Source organism: Carassius gibelio, chromosome B1 (genome assembly GCF_023724105.1).
Source record: "Carassius gibelio isolate Cgi1373 ecotype wild population from Czech Republic chromosome B1, carGib1.2-hapl.c, whole genome shotgun sequence".
Lineage (NCBI taxonomy): Eukaryota > Metazoa > Chordata > Actinopteri > Cypriniformes > Cyprinidae > Carassius > Carassius gibelio.
This window is the reverse complement of record NC_068396.1, coordinates 8,040,998-8,066,838: the sequence shown is the minus strand read 5'-3', so window position 1 is coordinate 8,066,838 and position 25,841 is coordinate 8,040,998. Positions and strand designations below refer to the sequence as shown.

The 25,841-nt window shown below is 35.4% G+C and overlaps 3 protein-coding genes across 4 annotated transcripts in view; 2 read left to right on the top strand and 1 right to left on the bottom strand.

Annotated features, from left to right (window-relative positions):
* The first annotated feature begins 962 nt into the window (after positions 1 to 962).
* On the top strand, positions 963 to 7,564 carry LOC127948838 (integrator complex subunit 15). Of its 2 annotated transcripts, none has more exons than XM_052545607.1 (8): positions 963 to 1,095; positions 1,693 to 1,895; positions 2,045 to 2,266; positions 3,797 to 3,962; positions 4,187 to 4,488; positions 4,576 to 4,777; positions 5,075 to 5,114; positions 7,015 to 7,564. In XM_052545607.1, the coding sequence occupies exons 1-8, from the start codon at positions 975 to 977 to the stop codon at positions 7,268 to 7,270; spliced, it is 1,512 nt and encodes a 503-aa protein (XP_052401567.1). In that variant the 5' UTR covers positions 963 to 974; the 3' UTR covers positions 7,271 to 7,564. The 2 variants fall into 2 exon arrangements, with proteins under 2 accessions (XP_052401567.1, XP_052401568.1); XM_052545608.1 differs by having other exon boundaries at positions 977 to 1,095; positions 1,679 to 1,895.
* Positions 7,565 to 7,700: 136 nt separating this feature from the next.
* LOC127948839 (phosphomannomutase 2) lies at positions 7,701 to 11,815 on the bottom strand. Its single transcript, XM_052545609.1, has 8 exons — positions 11,534 to 11,815; positions 10,213 to 10,324; positions 10,044 to 10,120; positions 9,857 to 9,948; positions 9,323 to 9,422; positions 9,071 to 9,146; positions 8,852 to 8,967; positions 7,701 to 8,709 (listed from the first exon to the last, which is right to left on the bottom strand). The coding sequence occupies exons 1-8, from the start codon at positions 11,606 to 11,608 to the stop codon at positions 8,581 to 8,583; spliced, it is 777 nt and encodes a 258-aa protein (XP_052401569.1). The 5' UTR covers positions 11,609 to 11,815; the 3' UTR covers positions 7,701 to 8,580.
* Positions 11,816 to 11,942: 127 nt separating this feature from the next.
* Positions 11,943 to 25,841, top strand: part of LOC127948837 (mitotic spindle assembly checkpoint protein MAD1) — a 57,879-nt gene continuing 43,980 nt past the window's right edge. The window contains exons 1-10 of the mRNA XM_052545606.1: positions 11,943 to 12,072; positions 12,937 to 13,111; positions 13,998 to 14,138; positions 14,407 to 14,586; positions 15,029 to 15,153; positions 15,247 to 15,328; positions 15,495 to 15,625; positions 15,729 to 15,843; positions 16,134 to 16,195; positions 22,078 to 22,164. Of these exons, the coding sequence (XP_052401566.1) occupies positions 12,965 to 13,111; positions 13,998 to 14,138; positions 14,407 to 14,586; positions 15,029 to 15,153; positions 15,247 to 15,328; positions 15,495 to 15,625; positions 15,729 to 15,843; positions 16,134 to 16,195; positions 22,078 to 22,164 (1,070 nt within the window). The 5' untranslated portion in view covers positions 11,943 to 12,072; positions 12,937 to 12,964. The remainder of the gene's footprint in view (positions 12,073 to 12,936; positions 13,112 to 13,997; positions 14,139 to 14,406; positions 14,587 to 15,028; positions 15,154 to 15,246; positions 15,329 to 15,494; positions 15,626 to 15,728; positions 15,844 to 16,133; positions 16,196 to 22,077; positions 22,165 to 25,841) is intronic.

Sequence of the window (25,841 nt, the reverse complement as noted above, 5' to 3'; positions counted from 1 at the left end):
TGTCCCGTCAGAGAGGCTATGGGGTGGCGCTACATCCGACTACAGAATACTCATAATTAGGCATCAAATAGCGCCTCCCAGTGTTGATTGATTCAAATTGATAATTGTATACCTTGACATAATATACAACTGTCAACATTTGAAATGGCTCAAAACCATTCATCGAAGTTGTCCTAAAACCTAAAACCAAAATGCGTTCTTGTCTTCTTCAAATGTTGACTACTATATTTAAATTCAATGTAAAGGTGCTTATTAAACATATTAGAAAGTGCTTATAAGGTTATTAGGCTAGTCGTTAAAATAATAATAAAATAAATGTTATCTTTTGTATTTTTATTTCAACTATTGAAATACAAATACAATATATAGTTATCTTTTTCATTTATTTTAACTTGATATAGCCTACTAAAATAACCATAAAAACTAGCCTTATAATAATAATAATAATAATAATAATAATAATAAAATAATAATAATAATTAATTAAAACATATTTTTAACAATTTATTTAAATCCACTTAAAATATTACATAGTAGGCTACATAAATATTACAGAGGCTGTTAAACACACACACACACACACACACACAACAAAATTACAAAAGTTTAGCTAACATGAAACTGAACACAGAAAATATAAATATAAAAATAAATTCTAATTATTAGTAAAAACTATAATTTTAATGCTAAATTAACTGTATCATGAGGTAACTCAATATTATTTGAGCTGTTCGATTTTTTGTTCATTTTCAAATTTATCATGGCTTTAGAAAGGAGGTTGTTTGGACTTAAAAATCACAATTAAAGTGTTTGAATGTTATTGAATTAGATTTTTTTTTAATCAAAGCAAGAATCGATTGTCCTGAAAACGCTTATTAGTCCAAATACAGTCTGAATGCAGTGTACACAACAGAATCTCCAGTTCGCAGGAGGCGCTGATCAGCCGCGCTCTTCTACACACAAGCGAGTTTATTATGTCCTTTACGGGATTCCGTAGTTATTTTTGTGACGAACAACGTTCACATTGTCAGTTATGGGCGATAAACGTTTGCAGATTGATAGAAGCTAATGTAACGAGTCTAATTATCAACTCAGGTAAGGGTGTTGTAAGTATAAAAGTGTATACATTGTATGAACCGTGGAAACATTTAAAGACATCGGCGATGCAGCAATCGCGCTGTGTAAACGGGATCGCTTCAGACAATGTCCTGTGTCGCTTTCTGATGCTTATTTGTGTTTAACGCTACTAATTGAAAGCGTTCGATTAGCCCACACAATTCTTTAAGTGGCTAGTAATCCAACTAGTTAGTCTTTCTACCGATACATTATATTCAGAGCTTCTCTTTTTCATTATTTTGGATATGACACGCATTACAAAAAAATATTGCGTTGTCAGTATAATGATACCATAAGATGGTAATGTGAAACTAAGGGATACACGCTAGGAAAGACAAATATACTTTGCTTTACTGTAGTAATATCTCAAAAACATGGTACATGTCCAGCATTGTATTATAGTAATGCACGTTCAAAAAACCTAATGCATGTCCAAAATAACATGGTATTACAATGATGCATGTCCAGAAATACTACATATAATGATATATTAGGTTCTTATTATGTTAATGACTGATTAATGTATTTCATATGTCTCATTTGCTTGTGTTTGATGTTGTAGTTTCCCCTCCACAGAAGAGATGAGTGATATCCGGCATGCACTGCTGCGGCGTGATCCGCTGAGCGCGGCTAAAGAGGTTCTGTATCATCTGGACATCTCACTGGGCAGCGCTCTGCAGAGCTCCACCGGCCCCACGCCTGGACTAGAGAAGAGTATGGTGGAGCTGGTGGAGGAGTTCATCTTTCATGTCCCGAAAGACAGGAACATCCAGCCTAAGGTGAGGAACAGGAGTGTCAAGTCTAGTTTGACTAAAATAAAAATCTGTGTGGTGATGAATGCCATTCCATTGTTTGAAGCTGTCTTCAGTGTCACATGATGCTTCAGAAGTCGTTCTAATATGCTGATTTGACCTATGTGTTGTCTTAGAGGATGAGCTGCGTTCAGGAACTGCAACTGCTGGAGATCATGTGCAGTTACTTCCAGGAACAGAGCAAAGATGCAATCAGACAGATCATTTTCTCCGCACTCTTCAGTCTTCAAGGCAACAAGGCTGATGAGAGCCGCATGGCCATGCTTGGGAAGCTAGTTTCAATGGCTATAGCTGTGTGTCGGGTGCCAATACTAGAGTGTGCAGCCGTCTGGCTACAGGTGTGTGATATTAATGCGTTTACTTTCATTTTATGTCATAATTGACTGTTAATTAACATTTTCTTATTGTGAGCTTCACTAAAACGATCAGTGTTAGTATTGTTTAGTACTATTACTAGTATTATTAGTATTTATTTTTTCAATTGTATTATTTTAATAATTTAGATTTGAATAATAATTAGCTCTTGTTTTTATATTTTCAGTATTCTGTTTAGTTTTAGTATTTTTGTGCTTTTTAAATGTTTCAGTTTAGTTTTATCATTTTGGTTTTAGTACTTAAATTACAGGAAACATTTAAACTTTTTTCAGAAAGTTTTCAAATAATACTTTTTCAGCTTAATAGTTTTTTATAGCAGTAGTTTTAATTAACAATAACAGCAATGTTCAAGAACATGTTAATAACCCCGTAAACTTTCATTACAGTAATGCAAACATTTCTCAATACTTTAAATTGCATATTCTGTTCTTAAATCATGGTAATATTTGTTATACTGTCATTAATATGTGCTTTTTATGCTATATTAGCTTTAAAGGGGGGGTGAAATGCTCGTTTTCACTCAATATCCTGTTAATCTTGAGTACCTATAGAGTAGTACTGCATCCTTCATACCTCCAAAAAGTCTTTAGTTTTGTTATATTCATAAGAGAAAGATAGTCTGTAACGATTTTTCCCGGAAAACATGACCGACTGGAGGCGTGACGTGTGGGCGGAGCTAAAGAATCACCAGCGCCAGTAGGCTTTTGCGTTGAGAGCGTTTGGAAGCTGTGACACCGTGAGGAAAAAACCAACCAAAACAAACCATGGCTAACAGTCAGATTCAGCGTATATTTATGATCCAGAATCAGATCTAGAGGCTGAAACTGAACGAAAGCAGCAGCAGCAACGACTCGCTCCGAGCGGGGCTTGAACCCGAGTCTCAGCATGGGAGGCGGACGTACTAACAAGGAGGCAGAGATATTTGAAGCAGTTTTACTCACCGCCTGTGGTTCCAACACACGATCGTGGCCCTTTTTCATTGGGATTGCATTATCCTTAAGAAATAAACGATATGCAAATCCGGCGTCAAACTGAGCCTTGTTTGTAAAACAAGCATCTTCAAAATGCAGGGAACAAACAAAAACACTTGCACAACTCCGTTGATGCTCTGTAAAAATAAACTCCATCCACTGGTCCCTTAATGCTGTTTTTTTTTTTTTGGTAATCTGTGCAGGGTTGTCTTGGCCTGGCAACCAAAAACACACTTCTTTTGTAACATTTCGCGACGCTCTCGCTCTGATCACCGAATGCCTCTGCTCTCAGTGCTCTGCTCTACGGGAGCGCGCGCTCTTCCGGCAGCGCGCGCTCCCGTACATTGTCCATGTTTAGCATGGGAATCCAACTCTTTAACAGTGTAAAAAACTCAGTATGCATGAAATAGCATTTCACCCCCCCTTTAATAAGCTAAAATGGCTGAAATATGACCACTTTTGAAACTTTTGTGTGTGTGTGTGTGTGTGTGTGTGTGTGTGTGTGTGTGTGTGTGTGTGTAGCGCACACACTCTGCATGGTGCGTGCGTTTGGCTCAGGTGCTGATGGATGATTACTGCACACTGGTGCCATGTGCCATCTCTACCCTGCAGAACATCTGTTCAGCCAGTCCTCGCTTCTGCTGTCAGCTCATCACTGCAGTAACGGCTCTCTATGACTTCTCCTCAGGTACTAGTTTTTTTTTTGTCTTTTTTTTTTTTTTTTTTTTTTTTAGATCTGTCTACTTGATTAATTATTATATAGTGCATATTCTAAAATATTGAATGCATACAGTTTTTTTATTATAATATTAAAAGTGTGATGTTTTAATATACATTTCTTAATATAAAAGTTTACACTTTTATATAAATATCTTAATATAAACAAAAAATAATTAATATTGCTGCTTGCAGATGAGTTGACTCCGCCCCCTGCACTCTTGGAGATGCTGGTTGGTTGGATCACAGAAGATCCCAGACTACTGCTCCTCACCTTCATCAACACACCCCTCAATTCCAGCCTGCCATTAGGCTGCCTTGAGATCACGCCTCTTTTGGGTCTGCTCCGGTGGTGTGTGAAAGCCCCGTTAGCCTATCAGAGATGCCGCAAGCCAGCTTTGACCAATGGCCATGGGGAAAGTGAAAAAGGGACAGCATCTGAAGAGCTGTACTCTAAACTGCACCTGAGTGTTCTGCAAGTCTTTCTCATGCTGCAGGTGTTGTGTTTCTTCCGACTTTGTGAGGATTTAAGGATTCCATTCAGTATTAGAATATGTAATATGTTTCTATTTGAACTCCTGCAGGTCCACCTGACAGAACAGAATTTGATAGGTCGGCTAGCTGTGCTTCCTGTGGAGTCTGTTGCCACGCTGGTAGAGGAAGTCAGCCGTCTGTGCGAGAAGCTCACGCCCTTCCCTGCTGCCAATCATATCCAGCTGGCACTGGATAGGCTGGCGCAAGCTCTTCAGGTCGCCATGGCAACAGGAGCTCTTCTGTGTGCTAGAGGTAAGTGATGCTTACTTCATGATGTCCTGTCTGGGGGTTGTGGCTAGGAGGGATACAGCAAAAACTGGAAGCTAACAATAAATTACATTTTCTATCTATTTGACTGTGTTTTGTTAATTTCTACAACTATCCTTTACAATAATGCAAACACAGTAATTATTGTTGTACAGTGTATTGATGTGCATATGTCCACTAGTTTTTGCTGTATCCCTTCTAGCCCTAGTCCTGTTTGGGTTTTGAACTGAAAAGTGCAGCATTTCAGTGATGTCATTTCCTGTCATGTCTTTTATCTCTCAGAGGACCTACGGGCTTTGTGCTCCAGACTTCCCCACAACAAGTAAGTCAAAGATCACATGAAACCTGATCATGCAGATTTTAATATTAAAATAATATTGAATGATCTGTGATCATTTTAAAGGAATAGTTCACCCAAAAATGAAATCGTCACTTATTAACTCACCCTCATGTCGTTCCAAACCCGCAAGACCTTCGTTTGTCTTCTGAACACAAATTAAGATATTTTTGATGAATCTCAAGAGCTCTATGACCCTCCCATAGACCGCAAGGATCCTAACACGATCAAAGCACAGAAACTAAGGACATCATTAAAATGTTGCAGTGGTTCAACCTTAATTTTACAAAGCTACAAGAATACATTGTGCGCAAAGATAAAAAAAAACGACTTTATTCAACAGTTTGTCTCTTCCGATGATGCCATTTTGGAGAGTATCGATACACATTAGTATTAGTAAACAACTCATTAGTTAACCTTAATGCACTAACAACATATGCTATTCTGTGACCGCAGCACCGTATGCGGATACTGAGTTTACGTTTTTTACGCTATGATCTGAACGTAAACATGGTATCCGCACACTGACACAGAACAGCATACGTTGTTAGTGCATTAAAGGTATAGTTCACCCAATAATCAAAATTATGTAATTAATAACTCACCCTGATGTTGTTCCAAACCCGTGAGACCTCCGTTTATCTTCGGAACACAGTTTAAGATATTTTAGATTTAGTCCGAGAGCTCTCAGTCCCTCCATTGAGGCTGTGTGTATGATATACTGTCCATGTCCAGAAAGGTAAGAAAAACATCAAAGTAGTCCATGTGACATCAGAGGGTCAGTTAGAATTTTTTGAAGCATCGAAAATACATTTTGGTCAAAATAGCAAAAACTGTGACTTTATTCAGCATTGTCTTCTCTTCCGTGTCTGTTGTGAGACAGTGCAAAACAAAGCAGTGTGTGATATCCGGTTCGCGAACGAATCATTCGATGTAACCAGATTTTTCTTTTAACCAGTTCACCAAATCGAACTGAATCATTTTAAACGGTTCACATCTCCAATGCGCATTAATCTGCGAATGACTTAAGCTGTTCACTTTTTTAATGTGGCTGACACTCCCTCTGAGTTCAAACAAACCAATATCCCAGAGTAATTCATTTACTCAAACAGCACACTGACTGAACTGCTGTGAAGAGAGAACTGAAAATTTACACCGAGCCAGATAATGAACGAACGATTGACTCGTTCTCGAAAAAAGTTACTCAACCTGTTATACTGTATTATGACAACCGATGTGAAACGGTGAATCTTACCATTCTTAATATATATAATTTATGACGTATGATGCTGTAGATTATATATCTGTACGTATCGACATCCCACCAACCCTTCAGAAACCCACATCAGTAAATCACTAGTCTCAGCCTCAGACGTCACGCCCACAGACCATTGCCTAAATGTCTGATGCATATGGGACACAAAAGTGGAAACACTTCAGGACTGTCGAAGTCATCATCGGATTGGTTGAATTATACAGGATTTCCGCTAGACGTGTGTCGCGTTCTTTAACGTTCTTTCTGGAAACAAAGATACCATGGCACCAAACCCCCTTATTAGGCACTTAAGATCAAATAAATGCTGGATTTTCAAAAGTATACGAAATATTTAAAGTTTAAGGCATAGAAACTTTAAAATATGTCAAGAGAGTTTTGCATACCGGTCTGTTATTGTGGCGACATTTCCACACCTCAAAACGTCATGATGAATGAAACTGTTTGAGAAGTCAGTCAAATGGACTTATGGGCCGGCCTTGGCCAGTGAAAGCTGCCATGAACCCCACACCTTCAATATAAGGGTCTGGCTATGCAAGACTAGTCAATCACTATCTACTGTTTTTGGTCATTTGTGAGCTTTGTGTAGTAACAGTCTGTTTTGTGTTGCAGTCTGTTACAGCTTGTGATGTCCGGTCCAGTAGTGCAGCCTCCACCTCACAGTGGACCCTTCCAGCCCAACATGTATCCACACATCCACCCGGGTCGGCCCTCTGCTCTCTCTCCCCACAGCCCGCACCCTGTACTGTCACCGCACCCAGCGCTGTCCCCACATCGCCCGCTAACGGCCCACACCGCACACCCTTCTCTCTCTCCACACGCCTTCCATCCTGCTGCCATGGCCTTTCCATACCGGCCCATTCGTTAACCAGCTATGCAGGACTTTTGGACTACTCTGCTTCCTCTTGGGATGAGAACAAACTTGTTATATTTTATATTAGATGATCTTCAAAACTTTCGGTTTGAACTTGTAGTCATGTTTGGCTTGGTCAGGTTATATGGTCTTGTGTATCATAAACTGGGATATCCATTGTATAATTTTAAGTTTGATATAGACTTGAAAAAGCGCTTGTACAGATTAAGTGTTGTTTCAGGTAAAAATGCATTCATACCTTTTCAACAATACTGTACAAACCATGAAATATATTTTTGGAAAAATCAACATTTGTGGTTATTTAATGGCCTGCTTAAGTAGCACATTTTATATTTAAAATTCTTAAAATATTTAACATTTTCCAAGTGAAAGTGTTCATTTTTGGTTTCAAAAAGCAATTAGTAACAACAAAAAAGATAAAATATCAGTTCAGTAAATATTTTTATTCATCAATCTAAAATGTGCATGTGAGTAGGTTATTACAAACACTGAGAATTTTATTTTTTCAAATGTGTTCCTAATAAAAACTAAGAACCCCCCCCCCCCCCTTTTTTTAGCTCAAAATATCTACAGTCCTCTCTTATGGTTTTGAACTTGTTTAATATACATAAACTGGCACAGAGCAGCAATATCCAATCAGAATATATTTCCTATTTATCATACAGCACTTGCATTCACTTATTTGACTTCAGCATGTAGATTAACTCTGCCAAGGAAAAAAAATATTGGTTTTGTTGTCAGGAAACGAAATATTAAGTTAGTTTAATTTGAACAAAACTAGTTAAACCTGAAGTTAATAAAGCTCTTTGTCTTGATGTCTTTTTAAATTCTACTTATGAAAATTAGACCTAAATTGTAGTACCTTCACCATTAGTTTGAATTAAGTCCAGCCTACACCTGTTCTTATTAATCACGTTTGCTCCAGATTTAAAAACAACAACAACCCATAATAAAACAACATGTACAGTAACATTTGATGAAAACCAAACCTGTTATAACTGAATGATATCTGTCTTTACATTTAATCCAAAGTGTTTAATAACAAAATAAAAATGTATAGTGTATATTTCCAGTATTGACATGATTAAAGGCACAGAAGTTCAGATATAGTGACGCTAGCACCAGTCAGTTCCTTAAACCTGTAAATAATACCAGATTACATATAAAATGAACACTGTATGAACAGGTTCATCTATTAACTGTCATGACCTACAATCACTGAAGTACACAAAGACAATAATGGCTTGGATATGTCAAGTGAGATTTCCATGCATAATTTCACAGTTCATGGACATTGTATCTTTCTACTGTACTTCATTCTGGATGGCAGAGCTCAAGAAGAGCTCCTTGCAGATCCTCTGTGTGTCCTCAGGAGACTTGACCTCATGACCAATTGTTCTGGGGTCAGCAAAGATTTCATAATCGTTTCCGCCCTGTTTGTAAAAAAAAAGAAGAAAAGAAATATGACAAAACTGTTTAATTCAAGCATGTCTGAGACATTTATACAGTTGCATACGCACGATTACACAAATGCTACTACTAGTCACGATTGTAGTAGTCAAAATTTGGGCTCACAGGCATAGTCTTGTCTCCAAAGAAATGGATGCGCTGATATGAGTCTTTCTCTACAATTCCCAGACAGTATCGCTTATCCCAACCCTCTGGAAACACATCAAAGCTGATCTGCCCACCTGCAGAAATATACATATTATGATGTATAGAATTTATATATACACTACACAAACATATTATTGGCTATACAACTATATCTACAGTACTTAAATTGTTACAAACCAATGGAGAAAGCTAGTCCTTTCCCAGCAAACTCTTCCTTTAAAATGGAGACAAACTTTTCTCTGATTTTCTCCTTCTGCATAAGAACATTTAAAAGTCACGCAACCTTTTAATGACATTCTTTCAAAAGACAATGAGTGATTTTTTTGTTAAAAAGTTTATTATAAAAATATTATATAATATATAAATAATTGCATGGATTTTCAAGCATAGATGTACATGATTTTTAGTTTGTGTTAGTAATAAAATTACCTTATCAAGTTCAAAGAATTCAATTCTCTCTTCTTGGCTGCAGCTTCGACCAATTGGAGAGACATTCAGCATTCCGTTACGGAATTCAATAAATGTTCCTCTGAGATGTAAAGAGTGAAGATGTAAGTATTATGGTTAGCAAGAAAAAAGATGGTGTTTATATATACATAAAGTTTGGGGTCAGTAAGATTTTATTTGATCAAAAATATAGCAAAAACTGAAATGCTGTAAAATGTTATTACAATTAAAAAAGTATTATTCTATTTAAATATATATTAAAATGTAATTTATTCTTGTGATGTCAAAGCTGAGTTTTCAGCATCAATACTCCAGTCTTCAGTGTCACATGATCTTCAGAAATCATTCTAATATGTTGATTTGCTGCTCAAGAAACATTTCTTTTTAGTATCAATAAAAATATTTTCTAAAAGAAATGTTAAATAATCTCTAATATTCACAATCAATATTTACCAACTTTAAAGTAAAGCAATAAAAAGATGTTTTCCGCAAGCAACGTCACATATATATACTCACCTTTTCTTGGGCAGTTTTATCTTTGAAAGGTAGTTGAGGCAGAAATTGATAAAATCCTGTAAAACCTCCTCTCCCAAGTGTGCCTGAATATTCTGATGAAAAAAAAATTTAAATAGAAAAGCAACAAATATAATTTGCTAGACAAGTTTGTGATCTCATTTAAAAGTAAACTGAGAATTCAAATTACCTGCACAGAATGCAGCTGCCCAAACCTGTATGCTACCAAACCGTTCTCAGCAAACACGTAATCCACTCTATTAATAACTGTAAAGGATATGAAAGATTTTAGGTACTCATGACCACTATAAATACACTGAATGTTTTGTGCATAATATTATTTATTGTTATACACACACCATCATCACCCAACTGTTCTTTAATTTTGTCCAGGTCTGATCCTCCGACCACCCCGACTCTCACTCGCTGTCTGAGTTCATTCAAGAACTGATGCATGTCAGGAGTCGCTTTCTAAAGACAAAAACATACAAACACAGGGGAACTACTTTACTCCAAACACAAAATAATAAAATGCCAGTCCTTCTTTATATATAGATTTGTTTTTCTTTTTACCTTTTCCGTTATGTGAAGTTTAATGAATTGCTTTGTTCTTCGTAATTATTTTAAAGCTTAAATTTCAGGTAACTACATCCCCTGCTGTAGTGTGTTTTGTAGCTAAAGTGTGTGTGTTACAGTTTTTCATCCTTATGTATTGAAACATGAAATAGCTGTTCTGTAGCAAGTTTGTCTGTAGAGAAATTGACTTTCAAAAAGTTAATGTACCACTGAGAACATATTCACTGGAAGTGAAAAGTGTCACAAGTTACTAATCACAATCTTCCATACATCAACTTCTGAAACAGAAATACTAATTCTTCTGCCTAAAAATTACTTTAACAAGCATTAATATAAGCTATTAATTTCTGATTTTAATTGACTTATTAAAATTATTCATATTTTCACCATCTTGGAAAAAACTGCATATAAGAGGTATTCTACTTTTTAAAGTGTTTTTTTTTTTTTTTTTACTTTCTAAAAATGTCATAAATCTTATTCATTTTATAATGAATATACATGTTTTAGTTATACCAACAATGTCAGGTAGAAATTATGTGATAAAATAATATAATATAAATAATATATAAATATATAATATATAAATATATAATTGCAGGATATCAAGAAGAAAACAACAACAGAAAAGTCATTGGGCCTCTGAATTTTGCTGTGGACAAGGGGGGCCCTGGAGTCAAAAAGGTTGCAAACTACTGATTAAAATTTTCTTGCACTGTATAAAATGTTATTCACCAGGATGTGTTTAATTTTACACATAAATCAATCTTCACCTCACAAGCAGTCTAAAATAGTATGGAGAATGAAAGTTATCTTTAATAAACAACCACGACTGTCATTTAGGATGTGATAAGAAAGAAGATTAGATTACTTTATATTATCACCCCAAAACTGTATTTACAATACATATTTGACTTCCTAAAAACACAGTCAGATTACTGCAATCAGATCACAAGATGCTTATACAGATCATCATTCAGTTTCATACATTTACGCCATACTTAAGTTTTGTTTTTAAAAGCACTTGTCAACTCACAACAAATGATTATGCATCAGTAGTCATTCGCGCCCACATTCATAACTACTGTATATTAACAATTCTCTCACCTGGCGAGCAGCTGTTAAAGTCCCGTCCACATCAAACAAACACAGTGTTGTCGGATCCGCGCTAGAACTGGCCATTGTAAAATTAGCAAACTGAATAAATCACTGTACGATCCGTGTGAAGTTTGTGACAGTCCTCCAGCATAAGACTTTCGTTTCATCCATTCAGCAGTGCAACGTCACATCTTCCGTGTTGTCGGAGCGCGTGAGTTACACGTCAGAGTAAACGACCTCCGCGAGCTCATCAACAACACTAGTGCTTGTGTGTTATTAATTTTACGCACCAGTTCAATAAACAACAAGAATGAGTTGGATTATCCAGCATAGATGTACATAGTATTTTTCGCTAGTGTAAATTTCGAAGAAAGCAGAAAAAGTTAATCCATTCCGCCCATCCACAAAGGTGGCGCTGTTGTGTTGTTGAGCGAACCAGCGCTCATTTCCTCACATATACGAAGTAGCGGCCCCTCAACCAACGGCAACAAAACGACCGCAAGTTCAAACTAGAAGCACGAGCGCCAAGAGAGAGGATCCCGAGAAGCGTGAGTTACTGATTTATCATAAATACACGTATGTTAGTGAATTTGGTCTGCGTTTTAGACTGTACAATCGTTTTATTGACGAGCATTAATAAGGTCAAGTTAGCTGAACTCTTGCTAATTAAATACACTGAACTGTTGAAGCGTGTGTGGATTTACTTCATATGAGGTTACCGTCTGTATTAATGCTTACCTTCATAAACAAGAATTGTAAAATATTTCATTTAATTCGTCATTTAATCTGTTTTAATGAGATCTCGAGTCTGTATTAGTAACTTAAATACTACGTTTTGGACCATGAACTATGACGATACCATATTTTGAGGTTTTGTGTTGTGTACAGTTAAAATGTCATGATGTATAAATAGGGCATACCTTTAGTATATGGTATGTAGCAAATTACGTTACTCTGGTATTGTCATTTTATACCATGATGGAAAATATTTCCACACTCAGTAAGTGTGTGTGTGTGAAGTGTCATTTTTTTTTTACTACATCAGACCCCTTATTTAACTTTTAAAGTGCTGTTCAACAGTGGGAACATGCTAGAGAAGGCTATATTTTCGTGTATTTTTAAAATGAGGAGACATTATGTAAGACTTTGAGAATTATTGAAACACATCTTATTCTTCATCATATGATGTAAGATGTACTTATTTTTTAACATTTCTATAATAAACTGCTAAAATTTTAATACCATCCAAATGGGGTACAGATACATGCTTACTACTTTAAACTGAATTGACTATATTTTACATGTACTGTTTAATTATTTGGTTTGTGCAGTAGGTTTCTTGAGGTAAATTGAGGAGGTTTATTAATAGCTTTTTACACATTTATTTATTTACATTTTTCCTAACTCTGCAGAGGAGACTGTTGTCAAGACATTGTCAATATGGATGATATGGAGGATGACACCACAATCTTCTCAACGCTAAAATCTTTCAAGAGTTTCATATCGTGTCCAGATCGCTCTTTACTCGACACTGAGCCAGCCTTTGGAAGAAGTGGCCTTCAAAATCTCTATACCAAAAGAGTGGAGGCAAGTCACAGACTCTTTTCATATTTTAGGCCTATTTTTTATGGAAGTATCTCTACATTTCACTTCCATGGTCTTATAAATATGCAGTTTGTCTCTTAAAGGAAAAGTTCACTGGTGAAACATTTACTCACTCAGATTTGGAGAAATTGAGCATTTTCCACACTTGGTCACCAAAGCATTCAATGGGTGCCGTCAGAATGAGAATCCCAACTACTACCGAAAATGTCACCGTTATCCACAAGTAATCCTCACAACTCCAGTTCATCAATGAACATTTTGCGATTTAAAAAATTAAGTCATTAAAATTTTGAAACCGTAAACCACTGCTTCTTACTAAAATACTAGTCTTCTATCCATATATGTTCTGTCTATAATAATGCATTTCTCCAGTGCAAAAGTCGTCTTGTCTGAATCTGGAGAGAAATATGCACAGAGCAAGCATGCTTTGCAAGCAAAAAACAGTCCAAAACAGTTCTAACTTTTAAATCAGATAAAGCTTTATTATGGATTGTAGAGTTATATTTTGTCCAGAAGCAATGGTTTAATGTTAAAATACTTTTAATGATGGATTTGTTTCTTACAAACATGCTTTTTTTTCGCTTCGCAAGACATTAATTGATAGACTGGAGTGTTGTGGATTACTTGTGGAGTATTGTGGTGTTTTTAATCAGCTGTTTGGACTCTAATTCTGACGGCACCCATTCACTGCAGAGCATCCACTGGTGAGCAAATGCTTTAATGTTAAATTTCTACAAATCTGTTCTAATAAAAGAACTAACTCATTTACATCTTGAATGTCCTGAGGATGAGAATTTTTTGGGGGTGAACTATTCCTTTAATATAGTACGTGTAGAGCAAATGATTGAATTTTGTTGTTGTGTGGTAGTTGGAGGAGGCTGCAGAGCGTGTCCGTTCTCACACTAGCCTGCTGCAGCTCACTCAAGAGAAACAACAGATGGAACTTAGTCACAAACGGGCCCGTATAGAGCTAGAGAAAGAGGCAAACAGCAGCTCCAGAGACTTACAGGTGAGTGATAGGTGGCATAGTGCTGCAAAACATGGGTTCTGTTGGATTTTCTTTTACTCTCCCCTTACTCCCATTTTCTAAACATATTCGGCAATATCTAAAAAAATTGCAACCTAAAACAGGGTGTTAGAAACACCTTAGACAAAATCCATTAGGATGTGATTTGGTGTATTCAAGGCAAGATTGTCTAGTCTTTGCTTTTGTCTTTGCTGTGAAAAACCTCATTTAACCTGTGTTTGTGTGTGTATGTGTCTGATTACATTTGCAGAGGGAAATTGACCGTAACAGGGAGCTACTTTTGCAGATCAGGCATCTGGAAGAAAGAGAAGAGAAAGCAAATCAAGATCTTAATGAACAAATGGAAAACAACAAAGCTTTAAAGCGTAACTTTGAGGAACTCCACAAGAAAGCCAATGAAAAAGACGGCAAACTCGCTGAGGCAGACCAGGTGTGTTTATGTTTCTTTTGTATTAGTGTTTGTGGAAAGATAAAAAGATGCTCCCATGAAACGGTTTGATGAACTATTAAAATGATAATAGTTTGAATAGGTAAAATGGTTTGTTTGGGAATTTTTTAAATAAAAAGTTAAAACGTACAGCATTTATTTGAAAAGCAGAAATATTATGTAACGTTATAAGTGTCTTTACTGCCACTTATGATTAAACCAATACGTCTTTGCTGAATTAAATTTTTTTTTAAGACATCTTCTTTGTAAGATTTTGTAAAACAACTTTTAAAGTGTTGTACATTAACAAAAAATAAAACAATTGTATGTCAGTCATTGTTTACAAATATGATTTAGTTTAAATCCTTTTTTTTTACTTTTTTTTTCTGTTAATACAGTTAGGATTGCAATCGTTTAATTCAAGTAAATTCTTTTCATGTTGCAGATGATCAGTGAGTTGAAAGATGAGACACGAAGGCTCAATCAACAGATCCAGATTCAGGAGTCCAAATTCTCCACCCAGAACCTGGAGATCCAGTCCCTGCAGGAACAACTGGACGTGCAGCGCAAGTATGAATTCCCACATACACAAATGTACACTATTTTCCTCATAACCTCTATAAATGCATATGCATGGTGTTGTTTTTCATCTGTTGCTAATAGAAAGTTCCAGGATGTCAGTCAGAGGTACCAAAATCTGCAGTCATCTCATTCCACCAGCACAGAGAGTGAACGAAAGATGAAGGTATTTGTGTTTAATTCTTATTCTTCTATTTCTATGATTTGTGGAGCACTGAGGGATGTCAGAAACAGTGGTATTAAGTACCAGGTCTGTGAAAAAAGAATGTGAAACTTGTATTTTACATCAAGAAATTATTTTATTTGTGCCCTGCTACCTCTTATGTCTGCAGGAGTTGGAGAGGCGTTTGGCTCTTCAGGAGCAAGACTCTGTGATTGTGAAGAACATGAAATCAGAAGTGGCCAGACTGCCTGAACTGGAGCGGGAAAATAAACGTCTGCGGGAGGAAAATACTTTCTTAAGGTTTCAACATTGTCATCAGCATACTTTTTGCGTGATGGATACATACATAAATCTTTATTTAGAATAACTAGTACTGTCAATTATCTCTCAATTTCCTTCTCAGAGAGACAAAAGAGAACAACAGTCTGCTGAGAGAAGAGACTGAGGGTTTGAGGAGGAAGTTAGAGAGAATGGAGAGAGTGATGGAGGAGAAACTGAAAGTAGAGCTGGAGAAAGAGGTAAACAGTTACACATTTGCAGAGACTAATTTGAGATTGAACATTTAGTATAATTATTCTCTGAAAATATTGTGTGAATCCTTGAATTAACAATAATTTGTGGTTTTTATATGGTGCGTTTTTAATGTGCAATATTTGCAAAATATGTCTGGTCTTGTTATGCAAAATTAACGCTCTGATTATAAATAATATTATGCTTGATATTTTACCCCCAAAAATGGGTGTAATGGTAGTGTTTTGTAACTTGCATTTTATGGTATGGTTTTAATCCAACATTGTGTATCTTCTAGAAACTGGAGCATGAGCTGCAGGCTTGGGAAAACATTGGCCAGTCTACAGGACTTAATATTAGGTGGGTATTTTCTTATGTATAATTATTATTTAATAAACGCATAGCTAAAGTAATTGTTTGGCTGGAAATATTGTCTTAAAAGCCTGACTGATAACTGACAATCGATGTATGAATTTTGAGGGAATTGTTAATATATATTCCAAGAAACTCTAAAGTTTTGGTTCATATGGTGAATAAAAATGCCACTAGAGGGCGCTCTGATCTCAAGAAACATGTTGTTTCTCTCCTCTGCATCTGCCCCTGTGTAGGTCTATTAACTTGTGTTAGGTCAGTCAGTGTTATTGCTTGTAAATTCTACATGGTCTCTGGTTCTGCAGTGATTTCAAGGTCAGCTTGTTATAGATGGTGAAGCGCTTGCTGTTTGCATATGCATGCGTTCTATTGATCATGTGAGATGTAAATGTGCTTTGTCACTCATGTGGAAACATATAAACAGTGTCTGTTTAATGGCTTATGTGGATTTGGTGGAACACACACAGTGCTCTTGAAGTACCCCTCAAAATGACAAACACGCAGTCTCTTATTAGTCAATCACTGTCCTAAACGTCAGACACCAGAGCGAGAGACGGATCTTATCTCTTACAGATATTTAATGATATTATGAGTATCTAAACATCTGCTGATAGAAAACTGACAATAATTAAAATGTTAAAATATTTTTATTTTATTTTAATTGGTAGTTATATTTCACAATTACGGTTTTCTTTTACTGTATTTTTAATACAGACTTTTGAACTGTAATGTAAATATGGTTATAGATATATATAATATATAGTGTAAATGTAATATATTTAAAGCGTTGTGTTAAGGTGAATTATTTATTTATTTCAAACTAGGGATGCACCGATACCACTTTTAATGTTAGATAACTTTGATAGAATGGTATGTAATGGATTACAATCAACCAAAAATTATTCAGACAGCTGAATGACAGTATTTACATAACTACCAATACTTAGTCAGGCAACCCTTAGCTGTAATGACAGCCTGTAGTCTCCGGAGCATGCTGTCATCCAGGTTCAAACCTGAGCTTGGACTTGGACTGAATAATTTTTGGTCCCAAATTTGTATGAGTTTTACTGGTAGTCTACTGTATGAATAATTTTTGGGTATAATTTGTCACAGTTTAACTATCCTTATTTACATAAATGAACTGTAGTGTTCTGGACTCACTAGTAAAAAAAATATATATCTCAAATTATATCTGGTCTCTGAATAATTTTTGGTTTGACTTTATATCCTTCGGTTATTTTCACACTTAATTATGCCCATTAAAATGTATTTTACAAGTTTTTGTTACTTTCTTTGTTCATTTTTTTTGCTCTATTGTCATTAATTTAATAGCATTAGAATCACTCCATTGCAGCGACTTAGTGCTGTAATCACACACTTTGCTGTAATAATGCACAGAATATATATATATATATATTATATATATACATATATATTTTTTTTATTTAAATTGTGCTTCGATTTATATTCCAAAGCCACTCATATAATACAGAAATACTTATGCAAGCAAAACATATGCAATGGGTGCATGTATTTGTACTGGTGCAGAATGAGAAGGACAAGTAGTTACAGCCTAGCGCTTTTCACACAGGCTGCTAGATTCACTTTCGCCAGAAAGTCGTGTAAGCCTAAGGTTGAAAATAAACTGTTTATAGTGAATGCCTCTATAAATGGTTGTATTTTTACGATTTAGTTTTAATCCAATTGATGCGTGTGCTAAATAAGTCAAGATCATACAACAGAAGTGTGCTCTCTCTCTCGCTCGCTCTTTTGTGCATTGTTTTACTTGTTTTTGACATATCTGACCGAACTACATACTTTCCAGTGATGAAAGGTATATTCACTCCTCCAGCGTGTGCTCAGTTCACTCTTCGTGCTTTGTCAGCTATACAGGTGTTAATACTGAATGTTTAACATATTCATTGCTTACATGTACTTCGTAGACATCCTTATATCTAATAACTCCATTCTGCTGTCTGTTGTTCTGTTTTCGTTGTTTCTTCGTCTGAGAATGGAACTTATCACATGCGGTGTTTTTGGCATCGAGGTTTGGTATTGGGGCATTTTAATGAGTAAGAGTACAGGAGCTCAGTATCTGGCCGATACCAGTATCGGTGCATCCCTGTTTTAAACCCTTCTTTCTATCTCCACTTAAAGAGATAGTTCTAACAAAAATGCAAATTCTGTCATTATTTACTTACCCTCATGTCGTTCCAAACCCTTCATTACAAACCCATACTGCAAAGACTTTCGTTCATCTTCAGAACACAAATTAAGATATTTTTGATGGAATCTGAGGGCACTCTGACCCTCCATAGACAGCAATATTACCACGATCAACGCACAGAAATGTAGCAAGAACATCAGGAAATTGGTCCATGTGACATCAGGGGTAATACCATAATTTTATGAAGCTATGAGATTACTTTTTGTGCACAAAGAAAACAATAATAACAATTTATTCAGCAGTCCTTGTTCCCGAATAACAGTCTTTTCCCATTTTGGAGAGTACCCCAGAATTCAGTCAACGTAAGTGTTGTTTACGTTCAGTTTGCGCGCACTGTCTACTGAACATAAACAAACCTGCTTACGTTTAGCGAAAGCATGCTGAACGTAAACAATGCTCAATATGTTAATTACTAGGGCTGGGTAAAAAATATCTATCTCTATTTTAATAAATTCTTATTTTTACAAACAATAATGATATTACCATGAGAAACATAGCAAGGACATCATACTGTTCTCAGATTCCATCAAAAATATCTTAATTTGTGTTCTGAAGATGAACAAAGGTCTTACTGGTTTGAAACGACATGAAGGTTAGTAATTAATGACACAATAAAATTTTGGGTGTGCTAACCCTTTGATATGCAAGGACAACTATAAGTTCGTCATACATTGATTTGTCTTAGTGTCCTAAAAGGAATTTTTCATTTGGGTGAGCTGTTCTTTTAAATATACTGGTGAGGTGATGGCTCTGTTTCTCGTTTATCACATGTAAACTCGGAAAAACAGACTCCTGTAGTTTCATGTAAGTGCTGTACTTTTCAACAGCAGGAATGTGTTTAAGTTTGCGTCATATTATTTGTAGTGGAAGAACTTTAAGCAAAACTTCTTCGCTCTTTCTAACTATGGATATCAGAGGAAGTATTATTCCAAACAGAAATTGAATCCAATTAGATTAGACGGTTTAATACAAGAAAAAAATAAAATATGCCTGAAATGTTTTTCTTTCAAATTAACAAATGGGACTTGACTTAATTGCTTTCATTTATATTCACTCCTATCATTATAAACCATAATATTTACCTACATATAGTTTTGCTGAAACCTTTCAAAGGGATGTTTCACCAGAAAATAGAAAAACTCACCCTCAGTCTTTAGGGCACTTATAGGCATATAAAAACCATTACGATATCCAGGACGGTGCATTATTTCCAACAAAACCATTGCAAATTTGTTGTGAATTATCTTGTAACGATTATTTTAGATGTATGTGTGTTTTTGAATGTAGTAGAGCATAAACCTCCCTCTTTGACTATTCTGTAATTGCCCAATAATGATTATTAACTTCAAACGGCACGCAATTGCTCACAGAGTCAATATCCTTCATGTATCTGGGCAGAATCTTAATTCCCATATAGGTTCTTCCTCCTCAGATCATTTCTCTCCTCCCTGTTCTCTGTGACGTCCGTTTTTCTCAGCGAAGGTCTTTGTTCCTGTTTGTATGCATTTCCTGTCTTTGAAGTATGATATGGCCTTGGGTGATGCGTTTGAATGCAGGATTCAACTGGTTATGCTTACATTCGCATAGGTAAAACACTTTATGTAATCAAACTCTTCCCAACGTATTTCAGTTGCTCTGAAGGGATAATGGCATGGCAAATGAGCCAAAGTGCCCCTCTCGCTTTGGTGGAGCAGAAATCAGATTTTGGATTCTGATTGATCATTGAACATGACTCATTCTGCTCTCTCTGCTCTCCAGGCCTATGAACCACCACATTCACCAGCAGTATAAATATGTCAGGCGGTAGTTTCATTCTGCTCTCTCATGTTTTATCTGGGCGAGCAATGTAACTCTCGTGGGGATTCTCCAAATAAAAGAAACTGGTGTCATATCTTCTCAATGTTTTGTCTCAGCAAAGAAAAGTGCAGCGGTCGGGACTTTCCTTTTTTGTACCGTGGACTCATTTCATCTCGGCGTGAAGGAAAAGAAAGATAACTTTCTGAAAAATGAAGAGGGAAAGAGAAATACATACTCAAAAAATGTATCGTACTCTGTCTTTCCTTTATGTTCCCTCTGCGGCGATATTCCTACTGTTTGAATGTTGAATCCATTGTCTTTAGAATTCGCTTTCATCTCAAATATAGAACAAAGGTGTCAGCTGTAAGATGGCACTTTCATCACAGAAATTAAGAAAATTTGTCAAAATTGAGCAAAGCCTTTCGGTCTGTGGGTGTGATTAAGTTCCTGTGCCTTTTGTTTGATGTTGACAGCTCTGTTAATTATGCAAATCAAAGATGGCAGATGTAATTTAACATGCCCTATGATCATTTGAAACATGATCCAGTGTTTAGCTATGTATGATTTACAAATACACAAAATAAACACGCTTCAAAGGGTTCTGCAAGCGAAGCCATAGAAGAACCATTTTTGGTTCCACAAAGAACCATTTCTTTCTTACCCTTTGAAAAAGCTGAAGAACCGTCTTTCACCCCAAAGAACCTTTAGTGAAACAGAAAGGTTCTTCAGATGTTAAAGGTTCTTTATGGAACCATTTGGACAAAAAGGTTCTTCTATGGCATCTTGAAGCACCTTTATTTTTAAGTGTAAATGTGAATATCTTAAGCAGTTTAAATATATATTGCTACTTATTTCTTGTGCTGTGTGCTTCCAAGAAGCAAAACATAGAATTTATAAAATGAGATTGCAGAATTATGTCAAAACCTGCTTTTATGAGAAGAGGTCTGAGACACCATTACTGCTTTAGTGGACCTTTAGTGTCCTAAACCTAGAAACATTTTTTTTGTTTTAAAAGAGCTGTTTTAAAAGAGAAACACATTTTGAAAACCTAGTCAGGGGCAAAACGTCAGGAAACAGTTGTACTTTTAATTAGAAAAAGTGAATTTGTGTTTCATTAGCAGGCGCTAATGAGTATTTTATAGAATGAGTTTAAGTTTGGGAAGTTTTAAGTATTCAGAGTTTGTGGGCTTATAGAATGCTTTTCATGAATAAGGTACACTAGTGTACAATTACGACAAGAAAAATATTTTTTTTCTTTCTCAGATCTATAAGATGCTTTAGGTAAACTATTGTGGATCATAATAAGCATTGCATGGAAAGTAGACCGTTTTAAAGTTGCTATCTTTTTTGTAAATCCATGTGAATGATTCATCCATACTTTTTTTTATTTATTTATTTTTTATTTACTTAAATGAAACATTTATTATGCAGTCCACTTAAACTCTGCTTCCACAAGCTCACATTCAGATCTGCCTCTGTTTTTGAAAGCATAACTTGTAACATAAAATTGAAACATTAAACGATGGATAGAACCGAGCCCCTGCCCTAATTTTTTAGCGCGATAATTTGTTATACTTGACAGTACATCACAATACACAAGGGAAAGTATGTCGCTACTTCAGTTTCATCTCCCTCAACTTTAAAACCCTCGTTCATTTTAACTTGTCTTACATCTGAGATATATATATATATATATATACACACACACACACACACACATATATATATATATATATATATATATATATATATATATATATATATATATATATATATATATATATAATGTGTGTGTGTGTGTAATACCTGTCTGTCTCTTCCTACTTTCAAATTGATTTTGTTGTAGGAAACCTGAGGATTTGTCCAGGGAGGTCATACAGATTCAGCAGCGAGAACTGAACCTGAAACAGCAGAACTACACACTCAATAGCAGGTAAATACACAAATTCACATGCATTAAGATCTAGATCACTGACATTGGGTCATTGATTTTGACTCATCACTCACTGATTTAACAAAGTTGTGTGGAGGTAAATTTGAGGTAACATTTTATTATAATAGTCCACTTTAGACATTCTTCTGACAGTAAGTAACTTTGCAACTACATGTCAACTAGTAGTTATTAGATTGTTAATAGACTGTCGGCTTAATATCTTCAAACACTTATTTTGATGGGTCTACAACATAATGACTATAAGATACTTTGCAAGTATATGTCAACTTATTCTACTAACCCCAAATTTAAACCAACAGTCTACTCTGAGAGTAAGTCATGTAGTTGCAAATAAATTAGAATTAGATTACATGTAAAGTTGCTTATAGTTAGTAGAATGTCTAAAGTGGATTATCAAAATAAACTGTAACCAAATTTGAGAATTTTACACTACTGTTCCAAAGTTATTTCTTTAATGTCACAGAGCTGATTGTTGGTAAAAACTAAAGCAGTTTCAGATTAAATATTTGATTTAGTTGTGCCCCGCTGTCACTGCATGATTTGTTAGATTGACAGTCTCTATTGAACCTTCACTCTTGAGTGAAAGCTCTACTCCAGACCGTGTGATCTGTCCCTCAAGTGATCGATTGGGACAGTCTCTCTTTCCCTATGTGGGTTCATGTCTGTTTTTGTGCTTAAAAATGTCATTATTTGACAAGGCCTCTAATGTGGGTGTCTTCATCCTGTGCAGTTCTTTCGAAGGCAGTAATGGGGTCTTTTCTTGAGTTTCGCCGGCCAGCATTAGCCGTTCTCTTTGATGCTCTTTCAGTCTATCTCTGGTCTCTCCCTCTCTCTAATTGTCAGATGGTAATTGGTCGATGGTAGTTGGTGCGTGTCGGCGCTGCACGGCTCGTCACTTGAGCAGTCAAGTCAAACGAAACTCTGACAATATCAGATCTCACTAATGAGCTGAGTGTTGAGATTGGGCTAATTATGAACTATGATGTCATCTAAAACAGCTTTGCAAAGTAATGAGTCTGCTGTCATTTCTTCAAGTTCTTTATGGAAGGAGTTGGGGCTGTCTGGTTCTTTAAAAGAAAAAAAAAACACTCCTTTTTATTGATTTATGCAGTTATACTCGCTTCTTCTGTAGGTGAGGCTGGATCACAAATGATTTGCACGAAAAAAAAAATGTTTCTAGGTTTAGGACACTAAAGGTCCACTAAAGCAGTAATGGTGTCTCAGACCTCTTTGTGTTCAGACTGTTGCTTTTTGGATCTAGTCAAGTTTAGTATTCGATGGCTGACCTTATGGCCTCCAAAATTTGTTTTTATTTTACTTACAATGTGCCTCACTAACTTTCACTAAGATTTATTTTGTACAAGAATAGATGTTTTGTACACCTTTATAATATTTATTTTGAATTGTTTTCTTTATGTGATCATGGTTATTGTATAGCTCTGATGACATCAAGTTAGGACAAATACAAGAAAATATAATGAACAGCATTGAACTTTTCATGTACAGTAGGTATCCTTAAAAGCAGCATTCAAGTAAGAAATGGAATAATCAAATGTAAAAAATGACATAATAAAGTAAACATAATAGACTTTAAAGCGAGTATAGTTTAACCCCCTTTTAGATGTGCACGCCTGTCATATCAAAAAGTTTAAAGTGGGCAGGTGAATTGCTGCATCTCTTACACAGTTTGGAAGCAGTTGAAATTTAAATAAACAAGATGTTGTGAGCAAAATTTGTGGAGATCTGCCAGAAGACGCAGCCATTATGTGCAGCTGATCTGTACGGAGACATCTGAAGACCAAACTACATTGGAATTAGCAAATGGAAAAATCAAGTGAGCCTGGGGTGGATTGTTCACAGTGCTTGTTTTTAGCAAACCGTACATATGGGCCAAAAATCACGTGAACTGCACTCAGACACCTGAAAAGGAGCAAGTTTGAAAACACCCTAAGTGTCAATATATCACACTTTTTTTTTTCTTTTTTTTTTTTTTTTTGCTGATGCATTTGAAAAAGCATGTAGCAGATGATGTGAATTTGTAGTTAACTTTATTAATATGCCATAACACTAACAGAAGACAAGTAACTGTCAAAATTTGAGATATGTGGAATTGTGACAAATTAAATAGCTTATTTATTAAGTTTTTGTTTACATAAAATATTTGTGTACTTTGTATATATATATGTGTGTGTGTGTGTGTGTGTATATATATATATATATATATATATACACACACACACACACACACACACATACAAAAACAAAATTTTTCTTAAATTTATACATGCATGTATGTATTTATACATAATAAATGTACACAGTACACACACATGTAAACAAAAACATTTAGTATGTAATTTAATCACAATTAAACATTTGACAGCACTACAAGTTTTTTCATATTAGGTATGAAATCTGATATTATGGTATTGTATTTTGCATATAATGCTGCAATACCGGTGTCGTTTAAAAAATGTTCAGAACGCAATTGGGAGGTGTCTCTCTTCACTGCTGCACTGTGGCGAGAACGCAACTGTATGTGTTATTAAGTGTGAAAGTTCCGAAATGGAAGATTTTGAACTAGTAGAACGTGATGACACAGAATTAATCTACAATATCCACTGACCTCCACATGTCAGTACACACGGGCACAACTTCAGCGCTAGATTTAGCAACTTTCAGGTGCTTTTAGTGGCTTTTTTCCATAGAATATATATATATATATATATATATATATATATATATATATATATATATATATATATATATATATATATATAATATATATATATATATATATATATATAATATATACTGGCAAACCTAGCGACTTTTTTTTTTTAGCTTTGATTCCGTTGGAAGATGTTCCCAGTGCTGCCCCATGAGTGTGAGTTCTGTCTTTTCTAGCACCGTGTCATCTCTCTCGGTGTCTGTTCTGTGCAGTGAGTGGCAGAGAAGCATCTCTTTCAGCTTGCCGAACCACAGCCGACTGGTCAATAAATGAGTACAAAACATTGTTTCCAAGCATCTGTTGCTTACTGACTGTTTGGAGTTATAAATATGAGCATAGTTTGTCTGATAATATTATGCACTTTATTATTATTTATTTATTTATGCTACTCAGAAGCAGACAGTGTGCTGCATGACACAAGAAAGTAATATAGCCAAAATCACTGCATAGCCCGCTCAACATGCATCTACTCTACATGCATGTTGATTTTATCAGATGATGTCATGATTATAAACGAGAGTGAATCCTGGTTAACATGTATTAAGGAGTCGTGTTTTGTCACTATTTAGAGTGGAGTTCTTCTACAGTATACACTCATCATGACAGTAAAATACTAAGTCAGTCTACTGCAGTAGCTTATTTCCTCTCTCAATCAGTAGAAAATGTGGTTTACCCCTAGTCATGCATGGAGAAAAACAATATAGCTGATATGAAGCCATATATAGAGATATCAATTTAACAAATTTGAAATAATTTGACAATGGATTAAAAATAATTGTGTAAATAAACAAACTTCTACTTTAGATGACAAAGTATTTTCTATAGATAAATATTGAATACAAATAAATATATATATATATATATATATATAAAAAGTAAACACTGTAACCAACAGGGCACTCAATATTCTGGGAAGTCTGTGTGC